The sequence below is a fragment of the Ciona robusta genome, chromosome 12, assembly GCF_009617815.1.
Source record: "Ciona robusta chromosome 12, ASM961781v2".
NCBI lineage: Eukaryota > Metazoa > Chordata > Ascidiacea > Phlebobranchia > Cionidae > Ciona > Ciona robusta.
In genome coordinates, this window is record NC_143246.1 from 6,450,619 (window position 1) to 6,469,350 (window position 18,732).

At 38.1% G+C, this 18,732-nt stretch overlaps 4 protein-coding genes across 4 annotated transcripts; 2 read left to right on the forward strand and 2 right to left on the reverse strand.

Moving 5' to 3' along the window:
* Positions 1–73: 73 nt before the first annotated feature.
* On the forward strand, positions 74–6,138 carry LOC149727258 (pre-mRNA-processing factor 19-like). The gene is made up of 12 exons (XM_089890090.1): positions 74–224; positions 468–616; positions 1,084–1,219; positions 1,580–1,753; positions 2,242–2,381; positions 2,699–2,778; positions 3,057–3,177; positions 3,587–3,689; positions 4,143–4,265; positions 4,614–4,699; positions 5,219–5,389; positions 5,660–6,138. The coding sequence occupies exons 1-12, from the start codon at positions 206–208 to the stop codon at positions 5,864–5,866; spliced, it is 1,509 nt and encodes a 502-aa protein (XP_089746216.1). The 5' UTR covers positions 74–205; the 3' UTR covers positions 5,867–6,138.
* Positions 6,139–6,144: 6 nt separating this feature from the next.
* Positions 6,145–8,376, reverse strand: LOC149727259 (uncharacterized protein F13E9.13, mitochondrial-like). The gene is made up of 6 exons (XM_089890104.1): positions 8,232–8,376; positions 7,959–8,041; positions 7,566–7,752; positions 7,186–7,336; positions 6,714–6,841; positions 6,145–6,495 (listed from the first exon to the last, which is right to left on the reverse strand). The coding sequence occupies exons 1-6, from the start codon at positions 8,311–8,313 to the stop codon at positions 6,302–6,304; spliced, it is 825 nt and encodes a 274-aa protein (XP_089746230.1). The 5' UTR covers positions 8,314–8,376; the 3' UTR covers positions 6,145–6,301.
* A 235-nt stretch (positions 8,377–8,611) lies between these two features.
* Positions 8,612–10,986, forward strand: LOC149727260 (small ribosomal subunit protein uS3m-like). Its single transcript, XM_089890108.1, has 5 exons — positions 8,612–8,802; positions 9,246–9,311; positions 9,462–9,576; positions 9,944–10,048; positions 10,479–10,986. Exons 1-5 carry the CDS (start codon positions 8,713–8,715, stop codon positions 10,655–10,657), a joined length of 555 nt encoding a protein of 184 aa, XP_089746234.1. The 5' UTR covers positions 8,612–8,712; the 3' UTR covers positions 10,658–10,986.
* A 271-nt stretch (positions 10,987–11,257) lies between these two features.
* LOC149727261 (uncharacterized) lies at positions 11,258–15,995 on the reverse strand. The gene is made up of 5 exons (XM_089890089.1): positions 15,271–15,995; positions 13,192–13,493; positions 12,579–13,046; positions 11,931–12,374; positions 11,258–11,778 (listed from the first exon to the last, which is right to left on the reverse strand). The coding sequence occupies exons 1-5, from the start codon at positions 15,872–15,874 to the stop codon at positions 11,587–11,589; spliced, it is 2,010 nt and encodes a 669-aa protein (XP_089746215.1). The 5' UTR covers positions 15,875–15,995; the 3' UTR covers positions 11,258–11,586.
* Positions 15,996–18,732: the final 2,737 nt, after the last annotated feature.

An 18,732-nucleotide genomic window follows, 5' to 3' on the forward strand; every position in this document is an offset into this window, starting at 1 on the left:
AACAAAATTATATATTCAACACACAGAGTTATAGTGTCAGTCTTGTACTTTGTGACGTAGTAATTTTTTTCGAAAACGCGAATGATTTGCTATTTTTGAAGGCCAAATTAAAAGTTTTTAAAAGTCAACTATTTTTACAGCGTTTTGCTTTGCGATTTGTTTTTAAATTTTAAATTGAATTAGAATCGTTGAAGCCAGGAACAAAATGTCTTTGGTTTGCGCCAGTAAGTAGCATATTCTTAAAACTTATTGATAAAAAGTTGTTGCTATACAACGTATGCTTACAAAAACTATTTTTTCTATTTATTTGAAAAACTTGGAAGTGTTTCGATAAACTCAGATATTTATAAATAAATGCCAAAAAACTTTTATTTAAGAAAACCTATCTATTGTCATTCACACCTTGAAATAAAATCAACGATAATTATGTCATTATGCAATTTTTAACCCAATATTTGTTAAATTAGTTTCTGGTGAAGTTCCTGAAGTGCCATGCATATCCCCAGTCTCAGGTTGTGTCTTCGAGAAACGTTTGTTGGAGAAATTTGTTTTTGAGCACGGTACGGACCCCGTTAGTAATGAACCTTTGTCCATGGAACAAGTCGTGGAAATGAAGGTTGGGTGTAATTTGTTATTGAGAGAACGGAAGTTACTTATTTATTATAACATGAAACAGCCATGCTTTATAAATGACACACTTTTCCACACTTTTTATACATAGCATGTTTTAACAACTATTGTTTTGCTGTTAATACCCCCTTTTTCATTCTTAAAAAACATGATGATTATACACTCACATATTATATATATGTGTATATATCACTGGCGCCGAACCCGGGGTTGCAGGGTAGGCCGGCCTACCTTGGGATTTTGCCAATTCTAACTTTAATCATCGCACACAAGGCGGCGCTTTTTATTACGCAAATGCGCCGTTGAACCTATATACTATATATCTTTTTAGGTGAATATTTTTTCGTTAACATTAAATGACGGTAACTATTTCAAAAGAAATTCCAGGAAACATTATTCTGATAAATGTTTATCTTAATATGTTTAAATATTAACTTGTATATTTCCCACCAGACCAATCCATTAGTGAAACCTAAACCACCATCAGCAACAAGCATCCCTGCTATTCTTAAATCCCTTCAAGATGAATGGGACGCTTGTATGTTGACAAGTTTCACCCTGAGACAACAACTGCACACTACAAGACAAGGTGGAACTAATGAACTAAGGAGTAAATTTTTTTAAGTCATCCGTTGCCCAGCCCCAGACTATGTTTTTTTAGGGCCATTGTTATGCTGTTACCAACTATCACCAATAATCTGTAGAACACTTAAATATCTTTCAATTGGGCCATGATAGAGCATTTTTAAACTGTATTCTAAATTGCAAAATAAAAAAACAAGTAAGCTCACGTTACTCGGTACATAAAAATAGTATTTTATAAGCTAAATTGACAAATTGTTCTGTTTTATCGCCATTACATTAATTGTCTCGTTTTGTAAACCAGTATTTTTTGCATACCAATGTTTCAACTACTTATACATGTCGTTTTCAATACTTCTCCCTACAGAGTTGTCACACGCATTGTACCAGCATGACGCCGCATGTCGAGTCATCGCTCGCTTGACCAAGGAGGCCACAGCTGCCCGTGAAGCGCTTGCTACGTTAAAACCGACATCTGGGGTCCAACAAACCAATCAACATCAACCTGCTGCCATGCAAGTGGATAAACAACAAGATGATGGTAAGATAAGTTTTTAAAACTTTGATGCCAATGTTTAGGGATTTATGCGATGCAGAAAATTTAGGTTTGTTTGATAATGTCCTATGGGGTATATGGGGCCTTTATATCTCCTAAGATAGTTTTGTTTGTTTGTGAAGGTGATATACTGATGTATCAGGTCAACTGTAGCTTTAAACTGATTGAATCCAATTCATGATTGCTACTCTTAAGAGGCTCAAGACATTGACAAACTGTGTCTGTGTCTGTCCCTTGTCTTATGGTATGCCTCAGTGTAGGCCATCATCCATCTACTAGAGATGGATAAAAAATATATTTATGTTTATACTTCTAATTTTAGGTTTTTGAAGAATATTTTGCACAGGAGTGTAGGCAGCGTGGCTTTTCGCTTTTTTTGCAACAAAAATGTTATTAGAATTCCAAAGGCTCCCGAATTCCTAACTTTTTTCTTCATATTACCACTGATCCACCAACTTAATCATCCACACCAGGTGAACCCATCGGACTGACTGAGGATGTGATACAGAAACTCCAGGATAAAGCGAGTGTCCTCACTTCTGAGAGGAAGAAGAGAGGGAAGCGAATGCCGGAGGATCTCGCTTCTGCTGATGACATCAGAAGTTATCGACCTGTAAGTGGCTTGTGTTTAATTTATCTAGTAGGGTGGGGGAAGACAGGACACCTTTTCATTATATTTTCTCCTCCCATTAGTAGTAGATAAAGCACATTCAAAGAATTATAAAACTGTATCCTCACGACTCACATAGAACTGTTAATTGTTTAAAAACACGATCGCGATACTTTGATATCACATGCTAAAAGTGTCCCAACTTTCCCACACACAGTACTATACATAGGGTAGTGAGCTCGCACCAACCTAAATTTGAGATAAGCCAAAGGTGTTTTTAAAAAATTAAAAAAACTCAACTTGTTTTTTTTATGTTTTAGATTGCAAGCCACCCTGGTTTACATTCGGCTTCAGTTCCCGGGATATTATGTCTTGATCTTTGTTCATCGGATACTAACAGGTGGGAACTTATTTAAGATTTGATATTAAGTTTCATAGAGGTAATACATGCTGTTAAACTGTTGCAACCTTTTTTCTCCTTTTTTCAGATAGATTCAAACTAAAAACAACTAGGAAAAGCAATACCAATGATAAAACTTTTTTGCCTGCTTCTGGCTAATGTCTTTTATCATTTATTGTCATCTCTCATAAAATCCTGCTGCTCTAATATAGAACAAATTTTCCTTTTTTTAATAAATTACCAAACTGTATTAATATTTGAACAACTCACGCCCACAGGGTTATAACTGGAGGAGCAGATAAGACAGCTGTTGTGTTCGACAAAGAGAACGAACAAGTGATCACAACATTGAAGGGACATACAAAGAAAGTCACCCATGTATTGTACCACCCTGTTGAGGTTTGTGTACGATTGGTATTTTTTATGTTTTACGTAAGATGAAGGTCTTGGCTGTAATAACCAGCCATTAATTCAGTGTTTTATATTTTAAAAGTTTTACCAATAATGTCATTGTCACGCAACATGCGACAGGCTTCAACACCTGGTGAGATCCATTTGACGCCTTGTGTGTTGGGATAATGGGCCAATTCTGGCCTAAATCTCCTGGTGTACCATGTAGTGGGACCTCACCCATGTAGAATAAAATTAGGAAACTTTGGCAACCCAAGTTTTATCTGAAGAACTACAAATACCGTTGCACTATAAATAACACCCATAAAACCTTTGGTTACCAGTCATAGTCATAGAAACAAATATAAATTTGCCATTTTTCAAGTATAACAACATTATAAATATTATTTCTATGCAGGACGTTGTGTTCACATCATCACTAGATTCTACAATTCGTATCTGGTCGGTTCAAAACGGGGATTGCTCATCCATTATTAGGACACATAAGGAGGCCGTTACAGGTAGCGACAATCACCTTATATAATATAATGATAATAATTTTTTAATAACTTATATTTGTCTCTTCGATTACAGTAGCGCAGATTAAGAAGTATTTAAATCGACAAGACAGGATATAGAGATAAAACGATAGTTGTTAAAACACGCTTTCAGTTGAAACATATTTACATTGAATTGGAGGAAAGAAGCATGTTTACTACAGTCTACACCTAGCAGATAAATTAATCGAATTACTTTTCAAAGTCATTGTTCTTGTTTATAAAATAGTTCTTCCGGTGGTTTATTACCGTGACAACGTTTTGACGCCATATAGGCTTTAAAAGTTCCCTAGTATGTTGATCATTGGATGAGATCTTATTAACCTTAAGATCTCACCCATATAAAAAAAAGTCCAACTAGTTCATTTATCAAAAGATCTATTTCAGTATAATGTACTTAACTGGTTCATAATACAGGCATCAGTTTGCACGCACTTGGTGATTACTTGTTGAGTTGCAGTGAGGACCAACACTGGGCATTCAGCGATGTTAGAACGGGTCAAACACTTTGTAGAGTGACTGACGATGCCATTAGCAGCGGTAAGTAGGGATGCATGTTTGTTAAGGTGTTATATATATATGTGTTGAACTGTATTTGGGTTGAAGTGTGGTTTATTTTGTTTTTGTACATGTGTATTTTTGTTAAATTTTGTGTGTTTTTAACAAAATGTTGTTGTGTGTATAACAAAAAACATGTATTTTTTGTTTATATCTTTTGCTTTGTATGTGTGTATTTCACTATTTGTGCGCACATATGTATGTTAATTGTTTTTAAATTAAAAATAATTGTTAACATCCAACTAATATGATGTTTATGTAGCATTACTATGAGATTTCTATGCAGCATTAATATGATTTCTATGCAGCATTAATGTGATTTCTATGTAGCATTGACGTGTGCACAATTCCACCCCGATGGGTTGATCTTCGGAACAGGAACCGTGGATAGTCAGATCAAGATTTGGGATTTAAAGGTGGGGGTGGTCGTGTATTACTTGTGGTTTACAGTAGTGGAATCATAGCTTGGCGTTGTCACTATTGTGGGCGTATGTGTCCTTGGGCAAGACAACAATTGCTCCAACCCAGTGGTCACTAATAGATTGTTTAAAATAACTGAACATGTTACATACTTGGTAATTCTAATTATGGGGTATACAAAGCTGTGTTATAACTTTTTTAATGTTTAAATACATGTACCAATATATTGATGTTTAAGTTGTATGTTGTGGAGACCTGCAGCATATTGTTTCTTCGCATATAAATATTGCGTCTTGTGTTCATTCGCCCTCTTAAATTCATCGATTATAATAAAGTTTAACTGTTTATTATCACAATATATTGATATTGATTAAATGAATGAATGTAACTTGCTTTTCCTCGCTTGGCCCGAAAACGACAGTCGTTATCACACAGGTTTAACACCTCGTGCCAGCTTACGAGTTACCATGTATGTTACTTTGTGGGTGATGTTTAATCTATTGTACCGACCACAGGAAAGAACAAACGTTGCCAACTTTCCTGGTCACTCAGGACCGGTCACAGCGATCTCGTTCTCCGAGAATGGATATTACCTCGCTACTGCTGCTGATGATGCTTCAGTTAAACTATGGGATTTAAGGAAACTTAAAAACTTCAAGACTTTGAGCATGGCTGATAATTATGAGGTTAGTGTGGTTGTGGCGACGATCTGCTGCCTTGAATGATTGCAATATCTACTTTCTATTTTGGTTCAGAAATTATAGTACTATAGGGTATTTAGAGTATTATGGGGTAAGATGGATACCATTAACACATAATTTTGTATATTCCCCGATCTTATTGTAACAATTAACAACGCTCTTTTAGAATTATGTGGAAACAGTTGTATAGTTCTGTAACTATTCTTTGTTAATTAATTTCCTGCAATTTATAATCAAGCACTTCAACAACTTCAGGTTAAATCGTTGACGTTCGATCAATCTGGTTCATACTTGGCAGTAGCAGGAACCGACATGCGTGTTTACCTTTGTAAGCAATGGGTGGAGTTAAAGTCGTTCACCGAGCATTCAGCTTTAACTACAGGAGTTCGTTTTGGAAAGAACGCAAAATTCCTCGCCTCGTCTGGCATGGATCGTTCGCTAAAGTTCTATGGGGTTCAGTGATGTCACGGCCACCATTAGAGGGCAGTACAGTGGATTTTGTAACTAAGCACCGACGTGCATTATTACCAAACAATGAGTTTTGTAACGCAGACAATATGCATTGTCATCCGAAGTGTTTTTCAATCATAGTTGACCACCTCGTTTTACAGCCATTTTGGGATCATTTTGTAGTAAAGTGAAAATTGTTGGAAATTAAAACTAGTCATCTTGTATATATTGGTAAACCTGGTATTACTGCCAGCCTGAAGAAAATAAATAAATCATTTAAAACAGTGACATTTTATCTTTTTATGACATTTTTATGTCTTAAGATGTTTGGATCGTCAACAACGGACAAGAAACAACAAAATGTAGGTCATTTTTGCTTTTACTAATGGAAATACACCTTGCACGGTATTAGTTTATTGCACAGTTAATCTGTTCACACAATATTCGTCAACACTTGTTCATCTCTCTGACTTTCTTCATGAACTTTTGCACCAGATTTGCATCAACAGGATTTGACCAAACACCTCCAACTTTGAAATAAGAGCCAACAATGAGTGCGGAAGTGTGGATGTATTTGTCAACATTGTCGGCTGTTACACCAGAACCAACCAACACTGGGATTCCAACTTCATCTTGAACGTCTAAGGGTAAAAATGTATAGTAGGGTGGGGGAAGATAGGACACCTTTTCATTCAATTTTCTCATCCCGTTTGGTAGTAAACAAATAACATTTAATGAACTATAAAACCATATCCCTACGATTCCCATTGACTGTTTCAAATTAAATGCTCTGACCACTGTTCCAAGGTAAACAGGGGCACATATTAAAAAAAAACATAATCACATTATTTCAAAATACCTTTAATTTGATTCAAATCAGTCGAACTTCCAGTTTCATTTCCAGTCACAATAACTCCGTCAGATAGAAAGAATTCTGCTGCCCGTGAGGTTTCTGATATGCTGGTATCGCTGGTTATTGAGTGTGAACTACAATTGTAAGTAGGAGTGATTACCAAATAATCTTTCATCTTTAGAAAGTGACTTGCATAGACATAACCACACAGATAACAATTACTTTAAATTTAGATAACAGTACAGTAATTTCTTTCATTGCAAACATATTCAAACAGAACGACACAAACAAATAGTAATTCCAAAATTTGAGCAACGCAAGTTATCAAAATGCAGAAAGTGGTGATAAAGCTATATAGGTTTACAAAATATACTGAATATTTCTGGGGATATTTTAATGAATTTCCAAACTGGCCTAAATCTGAGGTCCTTGACGAGGACCTCACCCACATAGAATAGAAAACAGCAAAGTTTAATACCTGTGTTTTTTCTTGATATCTGTAAACACAAGAACATGATCAGCTTCTATTTGCTTCCGGTAACGAAGCAACGAAGCGGCGCAAGAATCGATAAAACCTTCGTCGCCGATGTGAGAAAACACAAAACCTTCGGCTCGAATGAAATCAAGATCTGTTAGATACACAAGGTTGCTAGATGGGGAAATAAAAAGCTTGAACTAGAATTAGAAAAAAATGTAAAGTTGGTACTTGACAGCAAAACCACATGTGTGCAGTATGAACGACCAACAAGGTCAGACAGAAAAACGTAAAACCACTAAGACAAAACATAAAGGTATAAAATGATTTGAAAAGGAGCAAACACATTATAAATTAAAATCAATATTATTAACATAAATTACCGCAGCACTTCGCGATGGCCAACGCCTCTTTATTGGCTGCAGTAAGAACTTGAATTCCAATTGGAATCTCAGGAAAACAAGTTCGTAATTTTGAACCAACTGTTGCCATGGCAGCAGTGACTTCTGGACCAATGAGATTGGTTTTTATGTACGGTACATCGTGCATGTTTTCAATCATAATGCCATCCTGTGATGTAATAATAGTTGTATTAACTTGAAAAAAATATGTATTACAATAAAAAGTCATGACTGTGGATTTGCTACTAGAGTAAATGCTTTCCTAATAAAATACAATCTGATAACATTTAAAGCGAAGTAAAGCAATTTACATGACAGTAAAATGTTTATAATATTTTTAACAAACATAGTTTAAATGGAAACAAACAAATTTACCAATCCAGCTCTGGTGTAAATTTCAGCTTCTTTTAAAACGACATCGCATATTTTAGCCACAGACATTGTGCTCTTAGGTGTACCTGGAAAATATATTCATTATTTTACTATCAACTTTGGTGGGAGCCACGAGCCTATACCGTGTAAATCACTAAATTCATGGGCATTAAATATATCTATAAATCTTCGCTACTATAATCAAAGTCAGTTATTTTATTATGAAAAAGTTTTTTTTTTATTATAGATATAGCACAAAAAAAACACAGTCAATACCTGGCAATGCTGGAAGATGGAGCATCCCAATAATAACTCCATTAATTTTCTTAAACACGTCAACAAATTTACGACTTGCCATTTTATTACTCTGTGAACAAAGGTAATAATAATAAAGCTGAAAGTACAACTTATGATAAGTAAACCACTAAAACGATTTGTACACATTTAAAAACTTTATATTTGTACTTAACCATGTTTCAAAAGTTTGTTTACATTTGTCGCCATGTGTTTCTACGCTTTACTGAACATCAAAGAAATCCCCTATAAATTGGGGAGCAGACCAAAGAGAATAAAAACAAATTGTAAAAGGGTTTTAAGACAGTTTAAGGTACTTTCTAAAACTACGCATACACCAAACCGTGTTGATATTTTTATTTCAATCCCCTATTACCTAAAGTGCGACTTAGGGAAGTCCCCCCAAATTTTGTATTTTTAGGTTTTTGTAATAAATGTTGTAGAGCAAGTATATTTTCCGTGTATGTTTAGTTTTTTTGGTAACCAATTGCCATTTTACATTACTGTGAATGGCCTACACTGCAACATGATTCGAAATATCAACTCATTGCGGGTAAGTTTGTTTTGAATATTCATAATAAATGGCGTATCCTATGTGAAACACTTTTGGTATTTTAAACATATATTCCAAATGAATGTAACTTATGTATTTTGCGATTCATACACCTTTTGTACACGATCACGAGTTATCTCTAACTTTGTGGGTGTTTTTTTTTGTTATGTTGTTTCCTATTTTTGTAATGGTTGACAATTTAGTCAACCAATAAGAAATCACTGGGTTGGAGCAATCATATTCAACTATGAATGAATGAATAAATGTAACTTACTTTATCCTTGCGTGGCGGAAAAACAACAGTCGTTATAACACAGGTGGTTGTACACCTCGTGTCAGCTTACAAGTTACCATTCATGTTACTTTGTGGGTGGTTATTTTTTTTCTCTATTTTTTCATTATTAACTAATAACTAAATAACTAACCATTTTATATTTCTTTAGGCTCTTGTTCCACGATTTCAACATCAACCAGTTTGCCAATTTCATGCATCACCCGCTTGTAATAAGGTAAACCTAAATTTTACATTTTAGAATTGGTAATATCTATATGTTATCTTGAACTTATCTTATTTTATGTACCTACTTTGTGTATTAAATAGAACAACCCGATTTAATAAATATCATTGGTCATTTGTTCAAGACACTATGTTTTAACAGGCAACAGCAGGACGACATAAAGTTTCAAAAATGTTGAACAAACCATTAACGTATGATCAGGCATTCAAACCAAACTTGATTGGAGTTAAGAAGGGTTGGCTGTCAGTACACACTGGTATGTATTAATGTATTGCTAAAAAATATGTACAGTTGGTTGACTGGTTTCACAAGCGATAATCAGTTAACTACTTGTATCGTGCCTACATTGCACCTTCACGCCCACTTTTTTCCGATTACACCTTAATTGGTTTAAAATAAATACAACCCAATTCATTATGAGGTAATTTATAAGTGCCCTATTGTATACACCTCATGCATGCTTACGAGCTCCAACTTGTTTACCTTTTCTGTTTTTTTTTATTTTTGTTGTTGTTTTATTTTTTGCTGTATGGCTTATAATTTAGACAACACATATGGCTAAAAATTTGTACTGTATTGAAGCAATTATCATTGAGTGTATGTATGTGTATCTCTTTCCTCAGGTAATTTAAGAGGAGAACAAGGTTCTTATCAATTCACATATGAAGATGAGTTAATCAGAAAATTTTGTGTTGGAACTTTCTACAGGATGCTTCCCACTGATATAGGTAAATTATATCTTATTAATTTTATTTGTATTACGGAACAAATGTGTTATCATATTGCGCACAAAGGTGGCAGCATCGAGCTAAAAACTTGTAAACTCTGGGCTAGAGAAAACTTTGCTACAGCACTGGATTTTATGATATAATGGATCATTGCATAGGCTCAGGGCAAGAGTGCAATCCTGCAGCATCTGGTTGTAAATCTTCTTCCAAAACATATATTAGCTAAAACAAAACTATGGATTTATAAATGAATGCATGTAACTTGCTTTATCCTTGCGTTGCCATAAAGCAGCAGTCGTTATAACACGAGTGTTCTGTTTTATACACCTCATGACGAGTTACCTCTAATGTAACTTGGGGGTTGTTTTTTTTGGTGCACAAATCTTTCTGGATAAAGTTAAAACACCAACCAAAGTTACATTTTTTGCAGTGATTAAAAGGCGATTCAATGTAATAGAAATTACATTGCTATGCAACACTGTTGTCACATCAAAGGTACTTTTTCTGAAGGCTTATTCAGAAAGGCTGCTTTCAGCATTTTTGAAGTGCCACATCAAGATGCATGTATTTAAACTCAATAACGAGGATGCAATCTATAAATACATCTAGAAACTTTGCCATGAGCCAGCTGTTGTGATTGTGGAAGAGTAAATAAGGTGGGAATTAAATTGAAAGCAGTAAATCATTAAATCAAGAGATCGACACAGAGCAAACATACCTTCGGAAGTTTTAAAACATCATAGTTTGCACAGCTTGCTGGATGTGTTTACATGTACCAGTACTCACATCGGATAAAATGGTGGAAATTTTTTCAATCACGGTCAATTGCTCGTACCGTGAGAAGGAAATCTGTAACTCTAAAAATTCAGTTTTGGCCGTAGCAACTGGATTGCTTCTATCTGTGTTTGCAACTTCATTACAACCTTGCGTTCTGAAAATTTGAAATCTTTTGTTACCCAGCATACTATACAGTTGGCAAGTGAGCAACAACAGTATCTTATGATGCATTCGTAGTCAAAGATTAATACCAGAAAGGGATCGACGCTAGGCAGGTAAGGCACAGACAGTAGTCAGTAAAACTGCAATAGCGATAGTTCTATTCTTTATAAACATTAGGCAACCATACTGCGATTGCGTGTGTCGTAATGAGACCTATCTTTACTATGAGCCGGAATTTTCTGCTACTTATTCATAAACAAGAATACATAGTAAGTTTGCATGCTAATATTTCGGAACATAACACGTGAAAACAGCAGCAGGTATGAAAATATACCGTTGCTGTGCGAGGTTAAGCGCATACAATAAAAAGAGAACGAAAACGAAGTGATTTGCGCACAGAATTAATTTATAACGAAAAGAAACAAGAAACGTTATCATGCTACAGCGTTCGGTGAAACTGTTTCTGTCTGTCGGAGCGAGGGAGTAATCACACCCATAGCTGCTCCGCTATTTTCGCCCGTGACCGACCGTGAGGTGTCCGCTGAGGGGCCGGTGCGGTTTGTTGATTTCGTGCCCAACTGTGGCGTGGTTGGTCACGATCATCGACAGCCACAAGTTTTAACTTGCATATCAGGATATGCTTTCAATACAACGTTATCGTCCTTGTCGAAGAATAATACGTTAAGTGTCGTCATTTCATCCGGCACGCAACACGGGGCAGGTATCTTCGGACGGACGTTAAAAGCTTTGATGACCGCTTGAATAATGGCGTGGTTCGAAAACTGTGCGTTCTGCAAATCAAAAACGTACATGTTTATTAAACTGTATTGTTACTTTCTATCAAATTTAAATTCAGAAAAAGATTTTAACTGATGTGATGCGTTACATTTTTAATTTCGGATTTTTATAAATGTACAGATATATAGTGAGACAACATGATTACCTTAATATTTTTGAATCTGCACAAACCAGAGCAATAGTAAGCGTCAAATCGTGTTGGAGATATTATCCATTGCGACCAACCAATGTCCGCAAAATCAACAGTTAGCGATTTGCGAGAACACGTTTGTTGAGATCCGTTGAGGTCCGCTTCAGGTGCGGTTGACGACGCCTTCTTACATTTCCTCTTCGCTCGTCGTCCTCGCTTACGACAAGGTTTACGCCTTCGTTTCTTTTTGCGGGCGGTTTTTTGGTCCGTCAGGGATTGGATGACTGCCCTATCAACGAGACCGTTGTCGTGCAGTTCTGTTTGGTCGTTATCCACGGATTGCGGAAGGTTAACCGGAATAATGGATCGTTGTTCATTCTCAGGAGTATCTTCCCCAGGAAGGGAGTTACTGCCGTTACGAGCAGCGTTGCCCCTTCGAGTACCAGCAGATCTACGAACCTGGAATATAAATATTGTTAAAGTGAGAAAACCTAGTTGAGGACATGAATTTAACTTATTTACCATTGCGTGGCATCGACAGTCGTTATAACAATGGTATTTTATTTCATACATCTTGTGTCCGGAAACGGTTACAGATTTTAAATACTTAATTAAAAATATATGGAAATTATTGCAGCTATTTTTCTGTACAGTACTACCTACCCTTGTGTTGCGAGCTGCTAAAGACGCGGTGATATTCCCCAGACTGCTCAGCAAAATTCTCTCCGAAAGTGAGCCGCTAGATTTCGTTAAGACAGTTTTGGAATCGTTGGTGTAAACGATCAACAGAGGAGAAGCAGATACGGCTGCCAGGCTGTCAAAAACGTCACCAGGTCTGTTCTGCTGTCCTCCGTGTCGATTCCGGCCTGTATTTCGCTTCGATCTTTCTGAATCTAAGACAGTAAAGCTGTCGGGCAAAACCGGAGTGGAAACCGATTCACGGGAGGAATGGTTATCTGGCAGTGGACCTGCAGCGTTGCGCCTATGTCTTTGTAATTCATCCTCAAACTGAACAATTATAAGATGGCCATCTCTTCTTGCTCGCCTGATAATATCGAAAATGTGTTCACCCGTCCACGCGGTGGCGCTCGTCTGCGACAATCGCACCAAATTGCCGACTCGCTGGAAAAACTGAGAAAAAGGACGTTTTTTACAAAAGCGAAACAAGTATTACTGATGGACGAAAATACACAATTTCCACAAAGACATATACTTTTTATTATTCCATTTAAATTAGTTATGTACGTTAAAACTATATCAGAATTATGTTACTTACGTTCAGTGTTTCGTTGTGGCCGTTTTGCCCCGAATGTTGGCGATAACTCCCCAACACCACCTGCCATTCTCTGCGTGAAGCGTTGTGACCGTTACCCGCCCTTTCCTCGTCGTTTGTCGAACAGTCGATTCGTAGTTCTGCCTTTACAACCGATTCCGTGTCAGGAATTGAAGTTATGTTAAAAGCAAAGACCCTCAAAGAACGTGCTGTTAAGTCAGTTTCGGCTGTGTTGCTCCCGGTTGACGTAGCGGGTACGATTAGAATAGGTTTCCCTTTATCCCGGGGCCGAGAGAGCGTATCACCTGAAAGTGTTAATTGTAATTCTTATGCCTCATTTTAAACCGTAAATAGTAAGTTTGTTGATCGGCTAAGATCACGGGTCAGGGCTAAGACCCTTTGCGGTGAGGCCGCCGCGGTTAAACGTGGTCGGGCGAGCATTTCTGGCTTCTACGAGAGATGAGTTGTGCTCGAACAAAAAGCGCGCCTGTGTGAGCGAGTATAGTTTCACTTGCTTAGTTGGGCACAGGTGGCCACACCACTTTTGATCCGGCGTAGTTCCGTTTTGGTTTTCGCCGTTGTTCTTAAAGCCAACCCTATAATTTTCCACTCGAGCGCCATTGTGCGAAGCTAGAAGTGGTGATTATGCGCCTTTGCCGCTGAAATTCGGGCGGTCGGGATCGCGGGCGAGGAAAACCTGACAAGATAACCGTTCGTGTGCAGTTTAAACAGCGGTTAGGGGTCTTAACGATGTTTTCTCTGCGCGTCTTAATCTACTCCATTTGGAAACGTGACGCAGAAATTGCGAGTTTATTATAACGCATTGCTAGTGGCTGAACTCAAAATATTTACCATTTTTGAAAGGCCAAAGAAGTCAAAACGTTTTTCTTTGTTAATATTTTGATAACACTTAACTAAAACTATTGTAATAATGGAATGGTTGCTGAATCAAGAGTTTTGTCATTTAAAATTGTTAAACAGGCAAAGATTTGTGGTTATACCAATGTATTTAATAGTTTCGCTTAAGACAGAAATACATAACAGAATATGCGTGATCAAAATACGTAATTTGCTAATTGACTAATTCGCTTTGACGATGGATTGAGTCTGTTAAATCGTTTGCGTCTTTTAGATGCGACAAACCACCTGCTACAATATACACATCATTAATGCGATAAACACGTCTTGCCATCGATATATGTAGGCAACAACGTCAAAACGCGACGTATTGACTTAGGACTTGTCTGGTTGCAACCAGCATCGTGGTCAATTAAGCTTTAATTTAATTAGAAGCTACAAGTTTATTCGCGCGCTGTTTATTTGGCTGACATGTACTTCAAACGGCGCGAATCACATTAACAGGTTGCTAACATACGTCTATGCCATTATAAGCGCCCATGACGCAATTCCGCTAAATGCTCGCTGGGGGATTCAAAGCCAAAAAAACATCGCCTGTCCGTCAACGCCGGCACCCAAACCCAAGTGTCGTTCGAAGGTCAAAAGCATTTGAGCTCTAAAGCGTCCAACTAACGCGGCCCAAATTGGCGCTGGGGTCCAATATTGCCGCACGCATACTGATGGGTCGCGACTTCATTTTTCCGCTTGGTTTGAGCACTTTTATTTTGAGTCAACAGCTTATACGAAACTTGTTAAGTGCATTCTTGCCGCGCCGAATTCCAAGCGTATTGCGATCGCTTAATATTTAATTTCAACTCGTACGAACTCAAGGCGTAGGGGCGCTTTGACATTCGTTGTTGAAATGCATCATTCGTAATAGGAAGGTGTTTACGTTTAAAAACCAAAGCTCAACACCTCTAAAGCCACAAGTGTAGATTAATCGGGATTTTGTGGGCAATTTGCAAAGCTGCGAATCTGGGTTAAAACACCCACGAAGTTCGCTTAATTTCTCTCCTACATGCGGTCATGTTACTATATGCCCAAGGGAAGCGTATTCTCGACAGGGAATTAACTTTATATCGACTTTAAAAGCCCGAGAGCCGCAAAATATCGTTGGGACAAAAATCTACAAATTTGCTGGACATAGGAGTATAAGAGGCTGCCAAAAAATGTTGCTCCACTAACCTGCTACAGAGAAGAAGCTACGGACAGTGTTCCCTTGTGTGCGAGAAGGTAGCGTTACAGGATCTCTGTCGGCGGAGAAAGTCTTATAAAGTTGTAGCATGAAATCTGGTGGGTGGGGAAGGCCTTGCTCGAGCTCGATGTCAGTAACTCGGGTCTCTGGGACGCTGGACCGAGTCTGTCCGGGCCTCGGTGATGTCATATGATCGAAGCCGAACATTTCGCTGACGGTGTTCCGTAATAATTCCTTTTGTACTTCATCGGAGAACAAATCTGTGGACGCTGTTTCCTCAGCAAACTTGCGCAGTTTCTTTCCCTTGCGACGGTTGCGCTGCTTTCGCTTTCTTTGCCGTTTATTCTTTCGTTTTCTTTTACGAGCATCCGTTGTTGTTGGAAGTGCAGTCTCTTCAGCGCTTGCGTTATTGGCAGCGTTTGTGTTATTTCTTGTGTCGCTTATTTCGACACGGTTTCTTCTGGGCCTGGGGACGACATCGGTTCGTCTGCCTTCGGTGTTTCGTTGCCTGTTCTTCCGTGCACTGCTGGTGTACATCAATACACTCCAAACAACCAGTACGAGGACAATTCTTAAGGTTTTACTGAGTCTCATTATAACACAATATATTTTACGCTAATAAATTCTAGTAATCTAGAAACAGAAATTCAGTTTAAAATTCCAATGCATCATAGTTGCAACTACAAATGCACCAGCACTTTACTTTGACGAGCTCTTGCCCAACTGAAAGCGAAAAACCTCAAGACGGGCGCTATCAATCGTCGTGGAAAAGAAAAAAGCGATTCGTCCAAGACAGCGCAATAGCAAGTCGCTCTAAACTCGACCGCCCATTCTGATTGAGTTACAATTTGTACATGACGTCTAAACCACAAAATGGATTCAGTTGTAACAAGCAAACAAAATCAATAACCATAAGTCTAACAGTTTTACCGTGAACTACAAAACAGCTGCTGGTTTGTTATGAAAACAAGTCAGTATCATATGAACATTGGCGCATCAGTCACCCATAATTAAAAACAAAACAACATTAATATTCCTACCGATTCACACAAAGAGGCCATTCATGGTTTTGTTAACTAGGTTTGCATTTCTACTGTTTAAATACATCTGTTTGCCAATAAACACATATGTCTGTGTAGTTATTAAGTAGATTATAACGTCCGGGGTAATAGTTGATTATTAAAACCTTGAATGGTGTGAGCTGTGGCCCGCAGTCATTCAGTAATCACACAGCGTTTACATGGCATGGTTTCTCAGCTGCAGTTTGCACATCTCTGACTCCGTTATCTAATATGATCAACTGCATGCATATTTAACATGCTCGTCACGCAGCACCAACTCTGTTGAATAACGAGATCGTTTTTAAATTTGCAATGTCCAATACGCGTGACTGTTGTAACAAAGTAAAACAGATATACTCACTCAACGTCTCGTTAAAAAAGTTTTTAGTTCGAAATAATAATCTACATTTTATTGCTAAAAACGTATTTTTAGTAACTAACTGTTACGCGGCGTAAAAGCTTAAACAAAATGTTATAAATTCCTCCTAATATGCTTTATCTCTGGGTCAGAACATTGGTAACCTAATACACTATATAACAGCGCGTATATATCTTACATCAGTATCTTACTACGTTATCTCGGGCAAGTATATCGAAATTTAATCTTAATATCCGGCGGTAATGAATTATTTTTTAAGTCAATTTAAAACAACTGTGCATACAATACAACGGAATTCCTCTTTATAAATTTACCATTTCTGATAACAAGGTCAACGGGTTAAAATGCTCTCACACCAAACGCTGTCGTTCAAACATTGAAGTTCCGATGATATAACCTGCCTGCTCTTTGATCCGCCTTCAGAAGAAAGATAACTGGCACACAAGTGGCCTAATTGCTCGTTATTTGCAAGCTTAATTGCTCAATCGGTACACAGTGCCGGTGATAATGCCTGACGAGTCTGGGAGGGTCAACAACAGGTGCTACCTCGACATCAGCAGCCTGCGGAGTCAACAGGATTTTATCGCGTTCGCTTATTTACCCTTGGTGTGATTATCAAAACCGTGCATCGGAGTCTTTCAAGGCAGCGTTACACTGCTATAGTGGTTGCTGTGATGCTTTGAAAAAAGGCTCATTATTTTACGCAAGCCAGATACACGGTTAGGTTGTTGGGCTTACCGCTATATTAGCCCCTGTCATTATTTCGACGGCAATCGCTTTCGGAAATGCCTTTTAGGCTCGACCATACCACGTTTCAATCTCTGCTGTCATTTCATGTCGAACAACTTTGATTTTTAAGAAAAGAAAATCCTTAAACGACGAGAAAGCGATAGCGGAATCGACCTGTCGTATAAGAGCTTGTCACGGTGCGGCAACGACTCCGCATAATGCCGCCTCTGTGACGACGAATATCTACACGCTGCTTCATGTCGAGCGCATTTAAACTATGTGGTAGCTGCTTTTGTAAATACAGGAAACAAATAACGGAAACTGATCGGGCGTTCTTTTAATTAATGATTTCCAAATCTCGCATCCCCGGAGCTGCTACGGATGATTACTTCAACCCGTTCTCTTGCCCGCGTCAGCTCACTGTTTGAGGCACCTGACGACCTGTTTGGCTTCGCCGATTATGCGCAGCTGGGCAAACACTAAGGAACACGCCGCGTTGTCCTGCACCGTACATAACCGAAGGTCCGAGATCGCTTCAACATGATCCATAAATAATTAAAGCCGACTTTTCCGCTGGATATTGACGGTTTGTTTTTACTACACATCGTTCTGTGTGCCCGGTATCGATACTCCCGCTTTTACGAGTCTCCGAATACAGGAATACACGGCAAAATTGGCTGCACACATTTTCCCTAGTTCGCCAGCACATTTAAAATGATGCCAAGAATTTAAATTATAGCTTTTGCCAGCATGCTGGGACAAAGAGAAGCGAGAGCTCATGTTGTGGCAACATAGCAACATGCACCTGCTTGTAGTTAACTATGCGGGTAGTCGACCTGAAACTTACGCATGATCGACTAAAGAGAATCGTCTGTTACTAACATTAATTCGCCATTTTAATGCATGGCAACCCGCAAAATTTATAAGAAGATTATTCTTTATACAATTGAGCACATTAAAAGAATACAAGCGTGTAATAAATATGAAAATCAGCTTCCATAAATTTAGCTATCAATCAAAACATGGGATTCTACAAACACGAGTGAGTCATAAATTTTTGCTTGGTGGGGCAACAACGGCTCCACTGGTTTGCGAAACATTTTGTTTCGCGCTTCGGCAGTTGGCACGCGAATACAACATTTCGTCGCCTGCTGCTTGAAGCCGCGATTTGCAAGTGTGAAAATATAATCGGAACGGCAAACACGCATCGGTGGTGATGGATTGACCGGTGCAGTGCTGAGATGAAACGACCTCGAAACAGAAGGCCGACCGCACCCAGGACC